The sequence below is a fragment of the Falco biarmicus genome, chromosome 5 (assembly GCF_023638135.1).
Source record: "Falco biarmicus isolate bFalBia1 chromosome 5, bFalBia1.pri, whole genome shotgun sequence".
In the NCBI taxonomy this organism is placed as follows: domain Eukaryota; kingdom Metazoa; phylum Chordata; class Aves; order Falconiformes; family Falconidae; genus Falco; species Falco biarmicus.
In genome coordinates, this window is record NC_079292.1 from 91439533 (window position 1) to 91460455 (window position 20923).

The 20923-nt window shown below is 45.3% G+C and overlaps 2 protein-coding genes across 2 annotated transcripts; one reads left to right on the forward strand and one right to left on the reverse strand.

Annotated features, from left to right (window-relative positions):
* Window positions 1-101: 101 nt before the first annotated feature.
* On the reverse strand, window positions 102-9038 carry MIX23 (mitochondrial matrix import factor 23). The gene is made up of 5 exons (XM_056341185.1): window positions 8944-9038; window positions 8162-8287; window positions 7492-7638; window positions 3833-3892; window positions 102-394 (listed from the first exon to the last, which is right to left on the reverse strand). Exons 1-5 carry the CDS (start codon window positions 8992-8994, stop codon window positions 344-346), a joined length of 435 nt encoding a protein of 144 aa, XP_056197160.1. The 5' UTR covers window positions 8995-9038; the 3' UTR covers window positions 102-343.
* Window positions 9031-18046, forward strand: FAM162A (family with sequence similarity 162 member A). The gene is made up of 5 exons (XM_056341182.1): window positions 9031-9298; window positions 10276-10401; window positions 12622-12730; window positions 15931-16039; window positions 17769-18046. Exons 1-5 carry the CDS (start codon window positions 9046-9048, stop codon window positions 17862-17864), a joined length of 693 nt encoding a protein of 230 aa, XP_056197157.1. The 5' UTR covers window positions 9031-9045; the 3' UTR covers window positions 17865-18046.
* Window positions 18047-20923: the final 2877 nt, after the last annotated feature.

The following is a 20923-nucleotide window of genomic DNA, read 5'->3' on the forward strand; positions in this document are numbered from 1 at the left end:
AGGGAAAGCCCTGTCCTCCCTGCTCAGAGCCGACTTTTACTGTTTCTTCCTCTCTAGGACTGAGGAAGCTGTAGAAGTTCAAGAAATATGCCAGTTTCGCATTCCATTTCAAAATTATTTTAATACTATAAAACTCATTTGTTCACATTTTTGTACAAAAGATGAGTTGTTTTCTCTTAATTACAGGAGAATCATTTCAACCTTGAGATTTCAGCTAAGTAGGTCCAAAACAAAACAAGACTGGGTTCTACTGGTTCTGGAGGGTCCCAACACAGCTCACCCAAGGTCTCTTTGCAGTTTGGCTCTCATGGTTATGGACCATCTTGATGGAAAATACCCCACGTCATTGACTCTTCGGAGGCTTGTAGTGAATTCGGCAACGCTCATTAAATACCTGAGACACCAAAAAAGAACAGCAAAAGCGAATCAGGCCTCATCCAGGAGATGAGCAGAACTCCAAAGCTAGTTCAGACAAGCACTTTCTCAAGCTGCCCAGCCCTGCTGTACCAGTACATGGTACTTACCAAGGCACCTGTCTCCTTTCACCTTCTCTCCTGGCTTTAGTGAATCCACAGTTTGCAGCCTGACGCTGGGGAACTGTGCAGCACTAAGCGTTCTCCCTCAGATAAGGCTGGTTCATAATCCTGGTAGTCTGTTATCATCAAGGACGCTGATTTTTTTAAAAATTTTTCCCCCCCAAAGAGGGAGGGAAATTATGGAAGGCTCCTGACCAGCTGCGTTCTGTTTTGTTCACTCTGGCATTCAAATTTGGACACCATATTCTTCTCTTTCCTAAGCAAACGCATTTTAGATTGTCATGACAGCTAAGAAGAGGTGCAAGGGCTCTTGGAAGCCACGTCCACACCTTGCTACGTGACCGCAGGTGCCGGTGCTGCCAGCACTCCTACGCAAAGGGCACTCTGCTCTGGCCTCACTCGCCTCTGGAATCTTCTCCGGGTAAAATCTAGCACACAGAACTGGAGACTGAAGATCAAGTTTATTTAGTGACGCAGACCGCTTACCCCGAGGAGGGCCAATAAATGTGACTATTTAAAATAAGGCAGTCTGAAACAAAAGCACAACGCATAGGCTCACACTAAAGTTACAGGTGCTCTTTATGAACGATTGGTTATTTGTCCAGCGCACGTCCTGAGAAGTGGCACGAGCACCACCTAGCACTGAGCAGAGGCACTGGTGGTTAGTGGCTCCCCCACCAGCACTCATGCAGGAGCACGTTTTGCCAAGCTGTCCGGGGATTTTCAGGTCCATGTGATGGTCAGGACATCAAGTTTTGTGAACTCTCCCATTGCCTCCACATGCAAAGTGAGTGGTCCTGTAATTCTGGGAAGTTATGCATCACTTTTATGTAAATACGTTATTTTAAACCATGTGTTCCTAGAATCCTCTACTTCTACAGCTGATGTCCTCATTCAGAGTTCAGAACTTAGGGCAACTTCAGCAAAAGTGAACTTTAGTGCTTGCATTAGTTTTAGCATTAATTCTTAACAATTTCTGAGTAACTTTCCACTTATTTTCAAATTTCATTTGCTTTAAGAAACAGACACATATTAGAAACTGCTTCATGTTACAGAAAATAAAAGTTGTGATACAGTTTCTTCCACGGGTACAGCCAGCCTGTCCCACTACATTACCACATGTAATAGACAACTCTGGAAGAGTCGAGTTGAGTATGTAGAGGTCTGCGATCAGGTAAGTGACAGAAAGAAACCACAGAAATTAAAAGCCACAAAGAGTTCCCATTCAAAAGCATTGTAAGATTAAGCAAACTGCACCATTTTTGTCCCTTGCCTGTCAAAGACATTGTAAGGGCATATATGTCTGAAGGGGTAATGCAGAAATACAATACAATAAAATGCTGTAAAGGTCTCTTGCATCAAGTAACATGCCAGCTTGCTATCATGCAAACTTTTAAAGCATCTTTAACAGTAACTCTGCAGCCTATGGAAGGGAGATCAATGCTGCAGTCTCACTAACGCTGCCTCCTGCTTCTAGGATCATCGACCCACAGACCTCAGTGTGTTACTCAGGCCACTTATTCTCATTTTTTCAGACAGGAAAAACAGTGCCTGAGAAACTAACATTCATGTTACTATGCAGAAGTTTGATTTTGCTGTCTTTTACATATTAATATAAACACCCCAACCATAAATTCCAGTGTGGAGGTGCTGTACAGAGACTAACGCAAGTGTCTTGGTTTGGAAGTCAATTCCTTGTTCGGTATCAGCCAAACAAAATTCCACAGCACATAAAGCAGCACCTCTCTGTATGCCACTACCACTACAGCTATCCAGAGCAAATGTTTGCAAATAACTGTTCCCTACTCAGATTTTTCCCATCAGCTTTCAGTTGGTTAGGGCTGCTGTAAATACCCAAGTGTGCTTTCCAACTAGAAGTCTGCAACAGTACAAAAAGAGTGGAGGTCCTCACCTGCAAACCAATAACCACTTCATGGAATGAACTGCATTCGGTCTGCAACTGTGACTGGTTCTAATTCTTTCAGTGACATATTTTCACAGACAGCTAAATGACATTTATGCCTATATTCAGAGGGCAACAGTAGCAGAGCTGGAGCTAAAACCCAGAATACTTTTCTCTTCAACCACTAGCTGGCTAAAATATCCCTGCACCAGGCATACCTCACTATTTATAAACTCTCCATCTTCAGGAAAAATCAGATAATTTCTCTTACTAACAAAAGCTTAATGCAGCTACAGGAAATCGCTGGCATTAGCGCTAAATTTGGTGCCAAGCCTGGGCTTAGGAAGATGGGGGTGAGGATTCTCCCCCTGTAGCAGAGCCACCATAAAATACTTGCCCCTGGTGATCTGCAGCACGTTGTTAAGGCTGTGGCATTGTTTAGTCATATCTGAGCTCGTTTAACATCAAATACGCTTAAGCGCATCATTCGCTCTTCCAGACAGCACAGAGGTAGTACTGGTGGCAAAGCACTTGTGGAGAGGCACGTGAACGCTCGCCTGACCAGCCTGCACTGGGCTACTGAAGAACACCCAAGACTTACAGCTGTACTGCCTTCACACTGATGCTATCCAGGGGACTAAAATCCTGAGGCAGGGATTAAGGAGGGAGCTGCAGCTAGTACCAGCTGTTTGCAAAAATCCTTTTGCTTTTAGAGAGGGAAGGAGGTTCTCTGTACAGTGCTGAAAGCTCTGAAAGGCTACATCAAAGCAGCAAAGGATGCCAGACGTGAGGCGCTGCAGTGACGGAATACAGCCACCTCAGAATTTAAGCTCCGTGTTAAGATCCCATCATAACAAGATCAGGTCTGAGGCCATCAGTCCAGAGGGTGACCTGCCCCCTCTGTAGACACGGAAGAGCCGCAGCCAGCCCACCCTTTGCACCAGGGAGCATCCCTCTGGGCCTGCAAGCTCCACCAGGAAAAGGTTCAACTTCTACACCCACCCTCCCCGGCCCAGCTCGGAAGCGTGAACAGCACCAAACAGCCAAATCTGACAGACTCATCCCTCTCACATTGTTAGAGGCCCAGCAAAGCTTTTCAGACAGGCCACCATGGAAACATCTACAAATTCCTTAGCCACTGGGCAAGGTGGAGAAAGGGATCTACACAGGGAATACTACACTGCCCTTCCTCCCCTCTAAATCCGATGCTTTCCTTTCCTGTGCAGTGCGATTGTGCATCCAGAATGGGAAAATGATTGACCCGAAACATTTCCCGCAGCACTGCCCCCACCTATTTCTAATCAACCTGCCTCATAAGGCACCAGTCTCACGCCTCCAGTGCATGACCGTCTGTTGGGACAGAACATCATCACCATTTTAAATGACTGAGTACCTTCCAGCTTCTGTCGTTTACCACTTCTTCAACATTCAGCTCCGACTGCATCAATTTCAACTGCAGAAAGTAACAGATAAAAGAGGTTATTGTCAAACAGGCCTCCTGTCAAACAGGCCTCCCTGCACCTTCAGTACTTACTACCATTGCAACTTTCTAGATCATGATCCCAACACCAGGCGCACGTCCCCTCCCATGGTGTGAACTGAAGGGCTGGTATGTAATCATCCCGAAAGCCTGGCCCTTCCATTCAGCCAACACTCGGGCAGACTGAAGTCTGCAAGGGCACGGAGACGGCCGACCCGAACACAAACCTGGCAGAAGCAGCTCCTGATCACTAGTGCTCCCTTCTTAAATACTGCCCACCAAGACCTGCCAGTCATTAACTGGTTAACATTAGCGGCTTCACAGGCAAAACCAACTATAGCTAATTCAAGCACTCAGCACAGGGAATGCCAGTGCTGGAATTAGCTCGGCAGCCTGGACTCATCATTCTTCCACAGGTGCATTGGTAGAGCCATATAGGGAGCTGGCAGCAAAGCTAGGACTGAACACACATCTCAGATTCTGGATTTAGAATTAAGATCATAAGGAGATCCCCTCCGCTTCCTTTATCACCTACTCTGTGCACCGACCAAAAAAGGGTCTACAAGAATAGATCATGTACGTTCGTGCTATCTGAGCCAGTTCATACATTATGTGACCACAGCAGGACAAATCAGGTTCACACAGATGCAAAAGCTCTTGCAAGAACTACCCCAACACACAGGTCCTTGAGCACTCACTCCACCCATAAGAAATGTAAGAATCTCTTTGGTTTGCACCTAATAAGGAACAAAAGGGGCAGGTGTGACAGCTGCCTTCAAGTGACCTGGGTAATTTGACCCACAAAGCCCTGAAGCAATAGTAGGGGATGTAAGAACCACCTGCCACTTCAGCCTACATTTAGGATGTATTTTTGTTGGGAGCCTTCAACGCAACAGACTAGGGACAAGAGATTATCCATTTTAAATACATGGTTCCGATTCAAGAGTTGGTGAACAGATGCAAACCAAGACGGCAATCCCATCAAAAACCTTCCAGGCAAGATGTTCAGACACACAGAGCTACTACAGTTGTTGGAATGGACTTTTACCTACTCAATAGGACTCCAAACTGTTAGAAATAACAATCCGGCATCCACAGAGTGACTAGATGACCAGGATTAGTCTCTAAAAAATAACCACTCAGAAGATCTTTAGTAGTTCAGAGAAAGGTTCTTCCTGCTGGAGGATGTGAACAGCTGTACAATTATCTGGATTGTCACAGAAATTGCCTCTGCCGCCAAGCCTAAGCAAAACCACTATTTTAGCCTTTTCCTTCGAGTTGCAGACCTGAACAGCAATAGTGTCAGCCAACACGGCTATTCAGGGGGGGCTGCTGTTGTTTTTAAAACATACTCTGACACTTTAACAAGCCTTACTAATTTCCTTGATAAACCACTATGCTGTATGTTCTGGATTTCCAAAATTTATTTGGTTGGATATTTTATGACACTTCATTCGAGTAAACTAAGACAATAACAAATTAAATTAAAACATCATTTGATTATTGTATTAAGTGGATTAAAAGAATTGGCTGCTAGACTGACACTAAGTTTTCTTATTCGATGACCCAGAAGTAATATTTTTGGATAAAGTCCTCCAATTTGTAACATTAGCAGGATGAAAGAGAAATAAGAAAACAGATCTGTATTGCAACCAAGTGAATATACATTCAAAATGCACCATCTTAAGTGTGGGGTGCCTTCTGTCAAGATAGCTTATTTGAGCTGTCGGAAAAACACAGCTCTCATGAAGAACAACAGAAAAACAGAGGTGGGGGGACTACGCCTCATGAAGTCCAACTGCAAATTTGAGATCATCTCATCAAGAGGTTTCTGGGATGTTTCCATATCACGGATCAAATCATGGATTGCTTTTAATACTTGAAATCGCCTCCAATTATTAGACATCATTGCAATCCTACCAGTGGTTTCAGTTTCAATGACAGGTTTTGGGCTCAGTAACTAAACGGTTTAAAGAATTGGCTCTGCAAACAAAACCTGTAGAAAATACTAAACTATCGTTCTAGTTTTTCAAACTAATATGGGTGCTTGTTAGCAGTTCTGTAAGTGAGGCTTTAAGAATAAAACCACTCACCTGCCACCTGATTCTTCAAATCTGAGCTCACCAGAGTACTACTCTGAGGAGCACATGAACAAACAGTTCAGTGCCTGGGAAAAATCAGATGCCCAAGTTCAGACCAGCCCTCAGGGAGCTTTTACTACAACTGCATCAACATCCAGCTGCTCTTTGAAACAGGGGCTACAACAGGCTCCTCTTGGAAGTACAGCGGTTAAGTGGATTTTGGGGTAATTTAGCACCACAAAAGCAAAGTTTCAAGACCCATCTCTCCAAGTCTTACAGTACTGCAGCAGGGAAAGTCGCACCCAGGGTACAGGACCATAGATATATACGCACACATATATGATGGTGGGATGTCTGGCTGTTATAAGAACTCACCGTTACATTGGAAATTCAAAGGCACCGGTTTAGAAACACTGGCTAAGACAGTCCTCAATAGAGGAAGGCTCACTAAACTGCTGAACAGAACAGACACGCCTAGCCAGCGTATGCAAAAAAAGCAATAAGCAAACAGTCTTATTTGCTTATTTGCTATGTGCTGCAAGCATATGGCGTGGAAAAAAAACGTGAACATATGTCATACAGAGCAGGTCTGGAACAGAACCAATGGAACAGTTAAACACTCTAGAGCTACAGGTGCCAATAGAACAGTTAAACACTCTACAGCTACAGGTGCAGCATCCTTTCCCCTGCAAAGGGGGATCTGGAATGGGGGCAAGACCTCCAGCAGGGTTCCCGTCTCCACTTCTGATACTCCCCTTGACCACCTCTGTTCAGCTCCGGTGAAGTACACCGTCCAGCCAGAGGCCAGAAGGTTAAGAGGGTGTTTGCACATTAGAGTTCCTTATGCAATCCATCATAAGCTACTCAAAAATTGATCTAAGAAATACTGAACAAAAAAAGTTGAGTAAGTGGAATTCAAGGTTGCCTGGCAGCTCCTCACAGAGGACAGGAACTGCAATTAATGCACCAAGTAAGATCGATGCTTCTCAGGGCGACGATGAAAAAGGACAGCTTTAAGACTGCGTAACTGTGTGGTGCCCAAGACATATACAAAAGCCGTATTTCATTACCTTCTGGTGTCTGCATCTTGGCACCCATGCTTGCCATTTGCAGACAGACTAGTTTTACAAGATCTCAAAAAGGAAAAACGAACCATCAGGCGTTTTGAAAGGACTAAGCAAGCCCCAGGTAGGTTGTACGACAAGTGGCACCAGGCAGTGAAGGTTAGAGTCCACCATGGGGAAGCACAGCTGTTTTTCTACGGCATTTGTGTAGCAGGTTCTCAGAAAACGCCCCACTTGCAGCATAACAGCAGCCCTGTCTTGAGGGCTAGGGGAAATGTTGCTCACAAACAAAGCCAACAAGAATCTTGGAAAACACTGCCCGAGTCAGGATCTGCTCCAGGTTCTCTCCACCACACTGGTCTTTCCATTTGGGAAAGATACCCTCTTCTTCCTCTCTAAGTAATCTCTAAAAAGCTCCACCACTCACCTTTGTCTGTTCTTTCCTGAGTTGCTTTAATAATGCTGCATCATCCTGGGCCTTTTCCCTCTCTTCTCTGAGAGTTTTCACTACGCTGGAAGTCTGAGCGATGCAGTTTTTGATGATTCTCTCTCTGCTGGTGTGAGCATCTGTCAGCTGAGCAGGGTGAGAAAGAAAGTCACAACTCAGCAGAGAATAAAACCCTCCAAGCTTCAAGTTAAAAGAGAGACCTTCTAAAGTCAAGGTATTGCTGTGCCTATAGAAAACCCTCTGACTCTATAACCTCCCCATGTGGGAACCAATGCCGCTTTGAGTAGCAGCTACCCACTTGATCAAAAGTCAAAGATACACGAGCAGGAGTCTTGTAAAGTAGTGCAAGAAGTGTGATAGCACCCATTTCTAAAAGAAAGCAGCGGACTGGACCAACACCATCCACTGCAGCCTGAAGCGCACCTCAGCGGATCGGGACTGCAGGAGAAACAAGTTCCCTGCGTGGTTTTAAACTGAAGCAGCTGTTGCATGTGTGAGGTTCGGGTGCGCAGAGAAGTTGAGCAGAGCAGTCACAGATACGAAAAGCACAATACACCAAGGCAGCGCTTCCCTTAGAAACTGAGGGTGTTTTCCCGGCCACGGCAGGGGACAGAGCCCTGGGAAGTGAGCAGAAGGAGTGCACACTCACAGACTGGTACAGCTCCTTACACGTCTGGCCGGCATCCACCTTCCCCGCAAAGGACGCTGTGGGAATCGTAGTGTTTAACTCGTGGACGATTCTGTCATCGATTGTCCTCATCACCCTGAGCAACTCCTGCATTACAAAAGAAAAAGAAAAGAATTGCTTTACCTCTGAGAAAAGCCTACTACAACGACAAAATTTACACGATTGATTTTTTTAATATAAAACTGAGTGGATGGCTTACACAGAGCAAAAAACCGTATCAAACAATTTCCACAGGTGTGTGCGGGAAACCCTGTAGCTCCCTCAGAGCCACGGCCGGAGGCAGGGAGCCCCCCGGCCTGCCTGGGGCCCCGTGTCCCCCCTCCCCGCTCCAGGCGGCAGCGGGGCCGAACGGCACCAAACCGGCGAACCCCGGTTTCTGGGGGGCACCGAGCTTAGGGCACAGCCCGGTTACCGCCGCCCGCCCGGGCCCTGCTCAGAGCCGGGGCGCGCCTGGCGCCTCACGCCCGACCCGCCCGCGGGAAGGCGCCCGCGGAGCCCCCGACCCGGGGTGGGGGAAGCCCCGGCTCCGCCACCAGCCCGGCCCGGGGGGGGGGGGGGAGGGGAGGCCCGGCCCCGCCGCCTCACTCCGACCGCCGCGGGAGGGGTGACCCCGCCGCCCCCCGCGGGGCGCGCTCCCTCGCTGCCAGGAGACGGCGGGAGCGCGCACGGCGCCGAAGGGAGGCGGGAACGCGCGCGCGCCCCCCCCCCCTCCCCCGGCCGCCCCCCCCCCCCACGCGTGTTACCTGGAACTCGGCGAAGTCCTCGCAGCTCGCCGCTCCGCTGGGCGCCGCCATATTGGAAAGGCCGAGGGCCACGGCGGCGGCCAATCCGGTGAGGCGGGGGGGATGACGCGCCGGCGGTGGGCGGGGCGAGGCGGGCCCTGCGCGGGGCGCCCCCTGGCGGAGCCTCCTGCTCCTCGCGCGCCTCCGCCGCCCCCCCGGTGCCCCCCGCAGGCGGCCCCGGCGCCGGTGCGGGCCGAGCGCTCCGCCGCGCCTCGCCAATCGCGGCCGGGCCGGGCCGGGCCGGGGCGCCGCCTCCGCCTGACATTGAGGGCGCCGGGCAGGGCTGGGGCAGGCCGCGCCATGTGGGGCCGCGCCGGTGAGTGGGGGCCGGGGGGCCGGGGTCGCCCGCTCACCGTGAGGCAGGGCTGGCCGCCCGGGGCGGGGCGGGGGAACCGGGAGCGGGGGGCCCTGCAGGCCCGGCCTGGCGGCGGCTGTGCCCGGGGCCGGTGGACCCGCGCCCAGCGGCCTCCGGGCCGGCCGTGAGGAACGGGGGACTTTGTGCCCTTCTTGCCCTCTCCGAGACCCCGAGGGGGGGGTTCCTTGGCGGCGGGGGGGGGGGGTTGGCCCCTATAAATCCAATTTATATTTTTTTTCGGAGCTGGAACATCTTATGCCTAGAAAATAAAGGGCGAGTTTTCCCTCACAGGGACATTTTCAGCCAGCATAAAGAAGAAAAACCTCAATTTGTATTTTTTTAAGTGCTCTTTCGCCTTTCAAAGTTAGTTTTTTCCCCTCCGAATGTTTTCATTATATTAAACAATGAATTGAAGGCTCTTTCTTGAGAGTACGGCCTCATACCTAAGGTGCCCTGCCCTCCCCAAAGCAGGTGTCGCGGTACAGCAGAATTCTGCTTTTTTTGGCTTTCTTTTCTTGACCCTCTGACTTGCATTTGGGAGGCGACGAGGCCGGTGGAAAGTCGGGGGCTCCGAGGTGGCCGGAGGGTGTCTGCAGCAGTGCAGTACGTCCATTCTGTGGTCCTGTGATGTGCGTTGTGGTTTAGAAATTGCTTGCAGGCTGTAATCCTGCATCCCCGTTTTCCTAAATCAGGTTAATGGGAAGCTCACACCGAAGCTTACACAGAAGCTTTAATTTCCTTGGTAGCTTCTGTTGCAGCTAAATCTGGTGTTTCTTGCATAGTATTAGATTTGTACTTACTGCTTTTCTTTTTTTTTTAACTTCTGTGTTTACAAGAAAAAAACCCCACACTTCTGTTTAATTTAAAAGCGACTGTTCTCATCTTCTGTTGTTCTGGGTTAGAGTTGGCCCCTTTGCTTCTTCTGCTCTCTTTTCCAGATAGGGCTGTTAAACTGCTGGGAAGAAATATTCCCTCAGTTCTGAGGCTAACTGAAGGAGTGGATCTGAAGATAAGCAGAAGGCTTTGCATTAAATCCCAGGAAGAAAGTCAACCTCAGCCAAGAAGTAAGTGTTTTTGATAATTGTGCTGCATTTCATGCCACAAAATACTTGGGAGATCCAGGCTGCAAACGTCTGAACAGGAATTTGGCTGACAGAGATGCTAATATCCCTGATTTTGTGAGAGGGAATTCTGGTCTTTAGACTGAAAAATGGAGCATTAAATTCAGCAGTAAAATCTTGGGGTTTAACAAAGCCAGGGGCCAGTATCTCTTCTCGTGGCAGTAACGCAGCTTTCGCTTTGTAGCAGGTCCCTGGTACCTTACCTGACAGGCAGTCCTACACCGAGGCTTTTCAGCCGTGCTCTAGAACAGACTGTTCAGCCCTACTGGTGTTAGGAATGTCATACGAGCTGAAGCACTTCTGCAGCTCTTCATGGTACAACCAGCTGCAGCCGCTGGCAGAACAGAACGTGCCCTGACAGGGGCAGTCGGTCTGAACCGCCGGCTTGGTCACTCTTCGGGCATGGAGTTGGACAGATACAGCTCAGGCCATGAAACATATTTTTCACTAAATGTGGGATGGTTATGATGCTGCAATCGGACCTTCTGTACAACAGGTTCCCTTTGTGGCCTCCTGACGCGAGTTAAACGGAGCACACAGATGTGAGGCATTTTGCAAGCTGCCGTGCTAAGAACACAATGCAGCTGTGCTGGGTAGGACCAGAGGTCTCCTTAGCGGCAGGATGTCTCCAGCAGTGGCCAGTAAAGGAGCTCCCTTACGTTTTTGTGAAGACTAATAGGAATGGTGACCAACAGCAAGGACCTAAGGAAAGGGTATGGAGAGGGCAAACCTAGTGTTTACCCCTAGATGTCCCAGAGATGGCATCTTTGTGTTTAAGGGTCCTCACTGGATTTTTCTTTCATAAATTTGCCCAGTCTCTTGAAGCTGGATGTATTTTTAGCATCCATATTCTCTGAGAAGGAATTCCTCAGCTGAACCATGCTGTGAGAAAACAAGTACTCTTGTGGTTGGTGTTGAACCTGGTGCATGTTTTTTTTAAATTCAGTTTTTATTCCATAACCTTTCCAAGGCAGAACCTGTTCATTATAACCCCCGGTCCTGATGTCACTGGGGATTCTGGTGAGCTGAAGGGAGCTGCAGCTGCTGCTCTTCCAGGCCAGCAGCCTGTCTATGGTACTGCTTCTTACGTGGTGGCCATGCCGTACCTGCAGACGTCCTCACCAATTTTCTCTGTTCCCCTTCCATTTCAACTGTTTATGAGATGAGGGGGGCAGTGTTTCACATGCTTTTCAAAATGCTGGAGCCATAGTTTTATGCGATGGCATAATAATGGTTCTGTGTTAGTCTGTGTGCCTCATCGCTGCCGGTAATGCCGTTTCCCTTTCTGACTATTACTGAACACTTTGCTAAAAACTCTGTGAAACCCCGAGGACTTTCTCCTCCGCAGTAATGGTTGGGTTAGAGTCTGTCATGTGTATGTCAACTGGAATTGCTTCCCGTCAGTATCCATGGGGTTCCACTGGCCATCCCATTGACTCAGGACTCCAAAGTCCTGTGCTTAGCTCTCTTTACATTTTTGAATAACTTGGTGTTGTCAGCAACTGTGTATCCACTCCCTAGATAATTCATGAATCCACTGGGCACCACACATCCATACAGGATACCTCCCATTGTTTAAAAAAGAAAAAAGCTGTCTATCTTTGCCAGATTTTAATGGTACGTTACATACGGAAACCTTCCCCTGTTACGTTCTGAATATTTTGTATGTGGGGTTTGAAAGACTGAGCTGAAAATGAAGGCTCTAATCTTTGCCTATGGTCACCTCTTTGTTTATACCAGATAAAATCTTACACTGCCTGGAAAAGTTAACATTCTGTGATGTAACGGTGCAGCATGTTGGCTTTTCTGTAGCAATTCTGGTTATTTTTTAAAAAAACTATTTTAAGTGTAATAGCAAAACTATAATATTTTAGCACCTTTCAAAGTTTAGATGCTGAAGCAGGTTCTGCAAATTTAGCTACAAATATAGAGGTTTTGAGCAAGGTCAGGCTTTCCTTACACAGCCTCTGTTTAATCCATATATATTTACAGGTTTGTTAATCTGACTGTGATATGCTTTTTGTTGCCTAACCACCTCTAGCAACCATATTTGACATTTTGTGCTGCTCACCCTAACTGGTTTCATTACAGCTGTGGCAGTTCAGCTTCTCTGATCATTTGTTTTGGTGTTTTTGTTTGTGTATTTTGTTGGGTTTTTTTTAGGTCGGTCTCCTTTGAGGGTGCCTGGACACAAACCTACAGACTGGGAAAAAAGATTTTTATTGTGGGCAGGCCATTTCAAAAAACCAGAGGATATACCAGAGACTGTCTCGTAAGTGCCAGTTTTGAAGCTGTAAAAGAGGCATTGTCTGCGCAGGAATAACTTACTTGAATGCAACTGTGGGAAAACTTTTCTTAAATGGAATGGGGCTTCACAGCTGAAAAATCTTAACACTGCTCTTTGGCATATTGTCTTGCAGATGAGCTGACCTAAGCAATTTTGTATTGCTGAGGTAATACATCCATTTTCATTATTGATTTTTTTTCTGAAGGGATGATGAGCATTTACCAGTTGTTTCACTAGAAAAACATCATAAATCAGTTAATTTTTACTCTTCTCTCCCAATCAAAAAGGCTTTTTGCAGATACTTGTGTGAGCTTTTTCTGTTTTTTTTTTTCTTTATACATCTGTCTTTTGTTGTGTGACATTTTCATGAGGAAGTTGTAAAATAACTGAAACTCATTTAAAATACTTAGTTATTAATATCTAGAGGGAATGGGCCAACTTTCTTTACACTTGGAATTTACACTAAAAAACAGTGAAAAGGCTCCCTAACAAAAAATATATATAGCCCCATTTTCCTTGTTGCTGGTGGAGTCCAAATGTCAGTGCTTTGCCCTGTGTGAAAAGCAGAAAATAAAACTCGATGTTCTAGTTTGCCTATCTAAAATGAAGATCAGATTTAACAACAACAGGCAGTTACTAGTTGATAAGACATTCCTGGTGGTAATACAGTTATCTTTTAAAACATGCTTGTAATGCTTTAAATATATGTATTTATTTAAATCAAAAAGATAGAGTAAAATTTGTACTACTTGGGTTAGCTGCGCTCTAAAGATACTGTGTTCGTTTGGGTGCACCATGCTGGAGTTGAATATCCACCCATGTATCTAAGGGGTTTTTTTCTAAATGTATCACAATGCATAAATTGTTAAAAATTAATTCTTCAATTCTGTATCTAAATATTTTTCTTAAATTACATTTGAAATACCTAAAGGTGGAAATTATTAAAACTTAGGAAATAGTCATTTCATACATTTTTGCATACCCAAGACTTTTGATGAGCGTTTTTAAGAAAACAGAGTTAGCAGAGGGATTGAAGTCATCTCAATGGTTTATTGAAAGGACACACCAAGTTCTGATAAAAGCTGACCTGTTTTGCAAGTGCATAGGGAGTTCTTGGGTTTTGTTTAGGCAAATAGTTCAGCCAGAGCTGAGAAGACAATTGAGAACTATAAAAGCACAAGAGCTCGTTTTCCTGTTCTGAGCCGAGTTAGAGGGTTGTAAGGGCTTGTGATATAACCCAGATCATCTTGCAAGATGCAGTGATCAGAAGTAACTCATTTATTAAACAAATGTTAATCTTAGCCACTGAACTGATATTAAATGCAAATTGTGTTCAGATAACTGCCTTTTCCTCTTGCATATTTTAACACACCTAAGGTACTTCAAAAATTAACGAAGTTTTTAAATCCTACTTCTGGGCATTTCCGCTTAATTGCAGCCTGCACCCAAGTTGTTCATCATAGATTATTAGCAAAAACAAACAACCCGGAAGCTAAATTTAACTATTAGTTTCATGGTAGATGGACACGTTCCCTATAATCAGAAATCTTGTACTCTGCTCAATACTCTGAAATAGTGATCAAATCACTCTTGCCCTCCTCTTCAAAAACAAGAACAAAACTCTTCAGTTCTCAGGTCCTATGTGATTTGCTATGTTGAAGTGTTGTGGATCCTTTGATATCTTTTTTCCTTCAGGTTTAGGGGTCAAAATGTGGTAAAAGATTCCCATTCACTCATAACACTCCTTTGTGTACAGTGAGAATTTCGCAGTTCCATTAAATCCACTATCCATGTTAGTTCTGGGGTGTAATTACTTAGTTTGATGCATTTATTCTTTCATCACAGGATGTTGATGCTTTCCTAGTCATCTGTAATTTTATAATGTGCCAGATTTAATCAGTGAGAGTATTAGGCCTCCTTGAGAAGGGAGTTAACAGCTCTAAGTTCTGCAAGGAGAGCTGAATACCAGGTACAGGTCTTTGGTTGCCGTAGAAAGCGCAGCATTCTGCTTCACTGGCCCTTCCTGCATTGGCACCTCTCATATAAACTTTAACTTTGCTGTAACTGAGGTGTCACTTGGGTAGAATAATCTTCAGTTTAACCCAACTTAAGATAAATTACTTTTTGTTTTAACTCATCCAGTGTACAGCTGGAAGGCTTTAGTAACTGATAGTCTTCTTGTGGAAGATTTCTGGTTTTTGAAAGATAACAGTAGCCTAGGCAACAGGTTTCCCAAAGGAGTACTATAGCTACTGCTGTGGCTAGATAAGTCCCCTGAAATAAGAAAATAATTTAAAAACTACCAGATTTAAAGGGGCCCTCTGTCCAAAGCTGATGTTGGAAAGCTTACAATCTTCCATGGCTCCTTAATTTCTTAGGAAAACAGATTACCTTAAGATGATTTACTCTAGCAGGAGGGAATTGGTAACCACTGGTCTTCTACCAAGTCCTGTTCAGAATGTCCGAGGAGTGTTACATTCAGCAGCCTGTGTGTAACCTGTAGTGCTATCAAATCCTGTAGCAGAGGCAGCCTTCTTGCTGCAAAATAGACGCTGTCATAAATGAACCTGTTCTGGCAGAAAGAATTGGTAAGCTGTTTGCGATAAACCCTCCCTCTGTCCGAGAAACTCCAGCTGTTAAACACTGTATTTGATTCCTGCTGACAAATGGGGTTTACCACACTTCTGCCACTGAGGGGAGAACGCGTGTTTTACACTGTTCAGTACAGCACAGTTCTAATGTGGATGGAATGCTCCTGGCTCTGCAGGTAGTGGAAGGCAGTAACGAGCACAGCATGGAGCAAACACGAAGAAAAACATTGTATTAGTAAAGCCATCCCTCCCTTTCCTGCCCTCTCCATAGTGAACACGCATAAATACTGGAGCCTTCCTCCTCTGCGTTGAGTCCAGTGGCCGGGAAAGCAATACTGTCACTTTGCTATTAAAGAACCAAAGGAGGAAATGTTGGGTTTGTTTCACCTTTGAAAGGAACACCTTTGTGACCAGCAATCTCTCAAGGTCACTGGGAATCAGACCTTCCCATTCTTGTAAAATCTTTTTGTGAAGAGAGTCAAGTACTGTCTGCATTATACAAAATTACCTAGAGAGCCTGCTAGGAGAAACTAAACAATTAGCCAGATTATTTGGGTCTCTGATAATGAGTCTGTTCTTTTATTATTTCTTGAGGATCGAAACAATCAGAGCAGCAAAGACCACGCTGCGTGTGAAGTGCAGCTACGTAATGATTGCTTTGACAATACTGGGATGCATAGTGATGGTGATTAGAGGGAAGCAGGTAAGCAGATTTTTTGGCCGGTGAGCACAAATCTCCACATAAACTCCTCAGCTCCTCCTGTGGATTGTTAGTACTGTTTTGTTTTGCTTGGTTTGAGGGATTTTTTTTATCAATGAGCAAAACTTAAGTCTTCCTAGTTCCCCAGAAGCGACCTGCATGGATAATTCCCCAAGTTAGAAAAGGGCGATGCCACTGTAAGACTGCATATGCTGCCTATAAAAAAGGAGGGAGGGGCGGGGCAGGGGAATAAAAATCTTTTTTTTCCCCTCAGTGCAATACTTAATTTTAGCTTGCACTGTTTTAACTCCTTAATTTCGGTGATGGGCTGCAAGAGTTCACAAGGAAAGAGCACCTTGTGCTGTGAGGCTGCGGTAGGCAGTGACTGTGTGGGCCTGCTACAGATGCCTCTACATGCTGCAACGCTTGGAGAATCAATGTAACAGAAATAGCAAATGAGTATGTTTCTCCACAAACAAGACGTGAGAATTCCCAAAATTTTTAAACCTTGAGGAGATGGTCAGTAGTAATTCTGTGCCCTTTAATTGCATTAGAAAATAATTTTCTTTTAGTGTGGATGGAACAAGTTTTCTCAAATTATTAGTTTGTTGATTCAAAAAAACTATTTCATAGAAAAGCGCCCAAGTACTGCAGATGCTGAGCATCCTTCACTTGCATAGAATTTGGCAAGGTATCAGAGTTGTTCAGCATGTGGCAGAATTAGGTCTGGAATTTGCATCACATGAAGAGGTAAGTGTAAAGTTTAAGATTCCAAGTGTAGCAAAGGTTACTCATGCTTTAATTTCACGTGTTAACATAAATGATGAACTATTATTAACGGCAAGGTATTTCTGTAAGGAAGCAAGGAGCGCTTTTTGCATACTGAAGCCAAGCTAAAGCCTCTTAGCAGCGCTAGTCTTAAAGTCAAGGAATGTGAATATAATCTGTGCATCTTATTGCCGTGTTACTTTGGATAAAAAGCACAGTGGTAGCACAAACACAGTCCGCTACATTCTTTTACAGATAACTGGAAGTAGAAAACTCTGACCTTAAAGCATCAGCATGGGCAGAACCTTACTGGTGTGCTGCCTCTCTCTAAAGCAGTTCTGATGACAACGTTCAGATGGTGTTTTATAGAGTGCTAAGTGTTCTAGAGAAACCTTAACACCCCAGCACCGGGAAACTAAAGTGCCAAGTGCCATTTCTGTCAGCATTTGTCTCGCAAAATGGAAAGGAGGTAGCACCCTGAAACAAAACAGTGGAAAGGTTTTTCCCTGGCTTTAGCAAAGAGATCAAACACTGACAACACCCAGAACATTTTCCTCTGACATTGGAGAAGTATGAATGCAAACAGCGAGAAGAGAGGAGGACAGCTGCTTTGGAACCCTTGTTTTCACAGCAGCTGGAATCTATTGTTTAGCTTCTGATTTGTTCCCAGTATCTCCGATTTCTGAAGACCAGAGATTAGTATTAAATACTGACCAGAAGCACAGAACATATCTTCCAGTGCCTTAACAAAAGGGTTTAATTTATTCCCAGAGAAGTCATGAGTTTAAGCCAAAATAGTCTCTGGCTGTTTTATTTTAACCCTCTGTCTTCCTGGCATTAAAGCTGACAGAGCTGTGCCTTGGTAAGGACAGGCCAGATCTTTTGTAAACACTACTGATTCAAGCTTCATCTCTGCAGTCCTTCAGGTGGTAATTTCTGCTCTTGCTTTGTTGTTAAATTGTAGGCTGTAAAAAGGCACGAGTCTCTCATAAGTATGAACTTGGAGAAGAAAGCTCAGTGGAGAGAAGCAGCTGCTCAGAGTACATCTGCTAAACCTTAGAGGAGGAAACGAAAAGACAAATGACTGGGGAAGAAGAGCTGAGTCCTCCTCAGCACTGGAAGGAGAATACAGTCACGTCTTTCCTGTATGTTAGTTCTGTGCTGTCGTGTTCAAGAAAGAATGAATACATTATCCTGTAATCATTAAACCCAGAAATACTGATTTCCCTTTCCTAACCACCACCCCTTTCCTCCAGACTCTCATTGTGGTTAGTGGCACAGGATAAGGTGAGCAAACGGGACAGAGTAGTTGTTTCCATCATGTGCTATGCAGTAGACTAAGCATCTTTTAAAAGGCTGCAGGAGCCGCACACCTGCGTTCATGGCACCTTTATGAAGTCTTACACGCTTGCTTACCATTTACAAGAAGGGAACTGGGACACGAAAGGACAGCCATTTGGTTTCCACTTGTACAAACAAAATACCTTCACTGGGCAGTCATCTGCTATCACTGACTAGTTCAGGTCCCTTCAAGAAGAATGTGCTGTATGTATTCTATATTGTTACTGTCCGCTTCAAATATTCCGTGTGTTCCTCTTTGTGCAAGAGAGAACAATTATTTGGGGAGCCCTTGAGTCAGGAATAATTGTATGACCTGCATTAACATCATCAAAACGGTCATAGGTTATTAGAAAGTCTTGCTTGCCTGTTCTAGGTCCAGTGTATTCTGGCTGCATTTAAGTGAAGAATTACTTTTTGTGAAGAACCGCCTGTCTCTGATAAAAAAAAGGAGGGAAAGCAATAGTGAAATGTCATTCCAGAGCACTGGTGTGTTGCAGAGGACAACCTAATGGTTTTTACCCTACAGATGGCAGTGAGATGAGAAGGTCCAAGCTAAGGGCACAGAGGTGACTATTTTGAGGAATACAGCTTCAACCTGTGCTATCAGGTTTACTATTTAGAGGCAGGTGAGTATGAGAAAGTCAGTCTGGTATTCCTGCTCTCTGCTCCTGAGCTCTTTTTTCCAAAGGTCATTTGGGTTTATGTGCATTTCCCTGCCTTTAAATCATCATCTGTGCTTTCATGATGCTAGCCCACTTAAAAGATCATCTGCCTCAAGTTTTAGAAGTGGCAGACCCAGTAATACCTGCAAAGCAAAGCGCAACTCCCAACAGTCCTATTGCTGGCATTCGTCCCAGAAGTCACGTACTGTTCATGCTGAACAGCCTGCAGCAACTGGAGGCAGTGTTTTTCCTCCTCCTTTCAGTTCATTGGGAAGGAAATGTAGATTGGAACTGTCAGATTGAAACTGTGTTATTTCCCAGGACTGCTTGCTAACTGGCCCTGGGGACTCCAGGAACAGAAGAGGCATGCATATGGGTTTGACAGATTTTAGTTTGTGAACTTCCTGACAGTGGGAGGCAGATATTTTTTTTTTTTTGAAACTTTCCTGATTAGTTTTTGTTGTACTACTAAAAATTAGCACTATTGCTGAATAAATTAAAAGCCCTACAAAAATGCAGAGCAAATTTGGCTTTATACCTGGAAAAGAGAAGCAATAAGTTATCAAGTGCAATCCTCTAGTACTTTGTCCTTTATCCTAGAGCTAGAAAATAGCTGCTGTGGTCCATCTTCCTGTGGATTGCATTTCTGGGTGCCACTCATACTGGCAAGACCTAAGCAATCAAACAAGTTGTACAGTTATTCCAGCAGAGAAGTTAAAACCTCCAGGTGATGCCACGACCTGTCACCAGAGTCTCTGTAAGGCAACAATTGCAAGTATGCCATCAAATCAAGGAGAGCAGGCTTCCACAGATCTGTCCACTCATTTAGCGCTGAATGCAAGTCACGCTTAATTCCACTGCAGGTATGTGAACCAATCTGCCGTGAACAGCTCTGTTTCTCTCCCACACCAGCGGGCACACACACCAGACAGGAACCAAACAGAAAAATCTTCCCAAACTGTGTGCCTGTGCTCAGGTACGTATTAAATGTGACCAAAAAGGAGAACGTGCGCTTCAGACGGTATTTCAGGTTACCATGAAGAGCAACTTATGATTTGATTTATGCTTGGTGGTGGCAGAGCTTAAACCCATGCATCTCAAAAGGTCCCCCTTTCAGTAAGCACCTCCAAGTGCAATCTGAACAGAACTGGCCGGTACCTCATCTAGTTTTGCAGATAAAACTATTTGGAATCGTCCAGCTGGTAAAGTATTTCGAATAAAGATACATTTCAAATAAAGATACATAAAATACCACTTAGAAAGCGACACCTCAGAGCAGCAGTGGTCACCAGTTTTCCATTTTACTTAAATTTCTATAAGGTTTATGCTGTTTACTCAAAAACTGCACTCTGGTCCAGGGGTTTGACACAAGCTCCATGCAGAAGTCCTATATCCCTTCTTCTATCACTGGTATCTCCACCATTTCAGTATCTACCATAAAAACTGCGCGTCACTGCACACCTTTGTGTTTTCTTTCAGCTTCCACACAGGCTCCAGAGTCTCGAATAAAAGCCTGAGCCACTGGGCGTTGTGCAGTCCCCAGCACGCTCCCAACTGCTGCAGTACTTTCTTTGCAAGTAGCTGGGTGCTAGGAAAGTGATGTAAATCTTTCTCAGAGAGGCAATGAAAGAAATCACGCCTTTCCTAGTGTGATGGCTTCCAAGAAAGCACTCCTAAACACAGACAACGGTTAAAAAACCAGCACACGTTTCTGGCCCAAGCAGCCAGCCTAGCTGCCTGGAGAACTTCACAATACGCCTCGGGTCACCCGGTGAGCTCACAGCTTCCACCTTCAGCCTTAACGGTGCCTGATGGAAGGAACGTACCAAGCCCTTAAACACTGTTTCATTTTCTTTCTCCCGTTGGTTTGGGCTGCAACGCCATTCAAAAAAGTCTAATTTTCAATCTCATACTGTCTGTCATACTGCTGTACCTCTTCCAGAAGCAACAAACTTCCTAATGCAACGATCCACCTGACAACCTGAGCGCTGCCTCAGAAGAGCCGCGGGAGCCCTACGGACATTGCCAAGCAGTACACAGAGATCTTGTTTATCTTCCTACTAAGACTCGGTTATCTGAGAAAAGACCTTTATGTGTACTGGCTAAAACTGGTGTG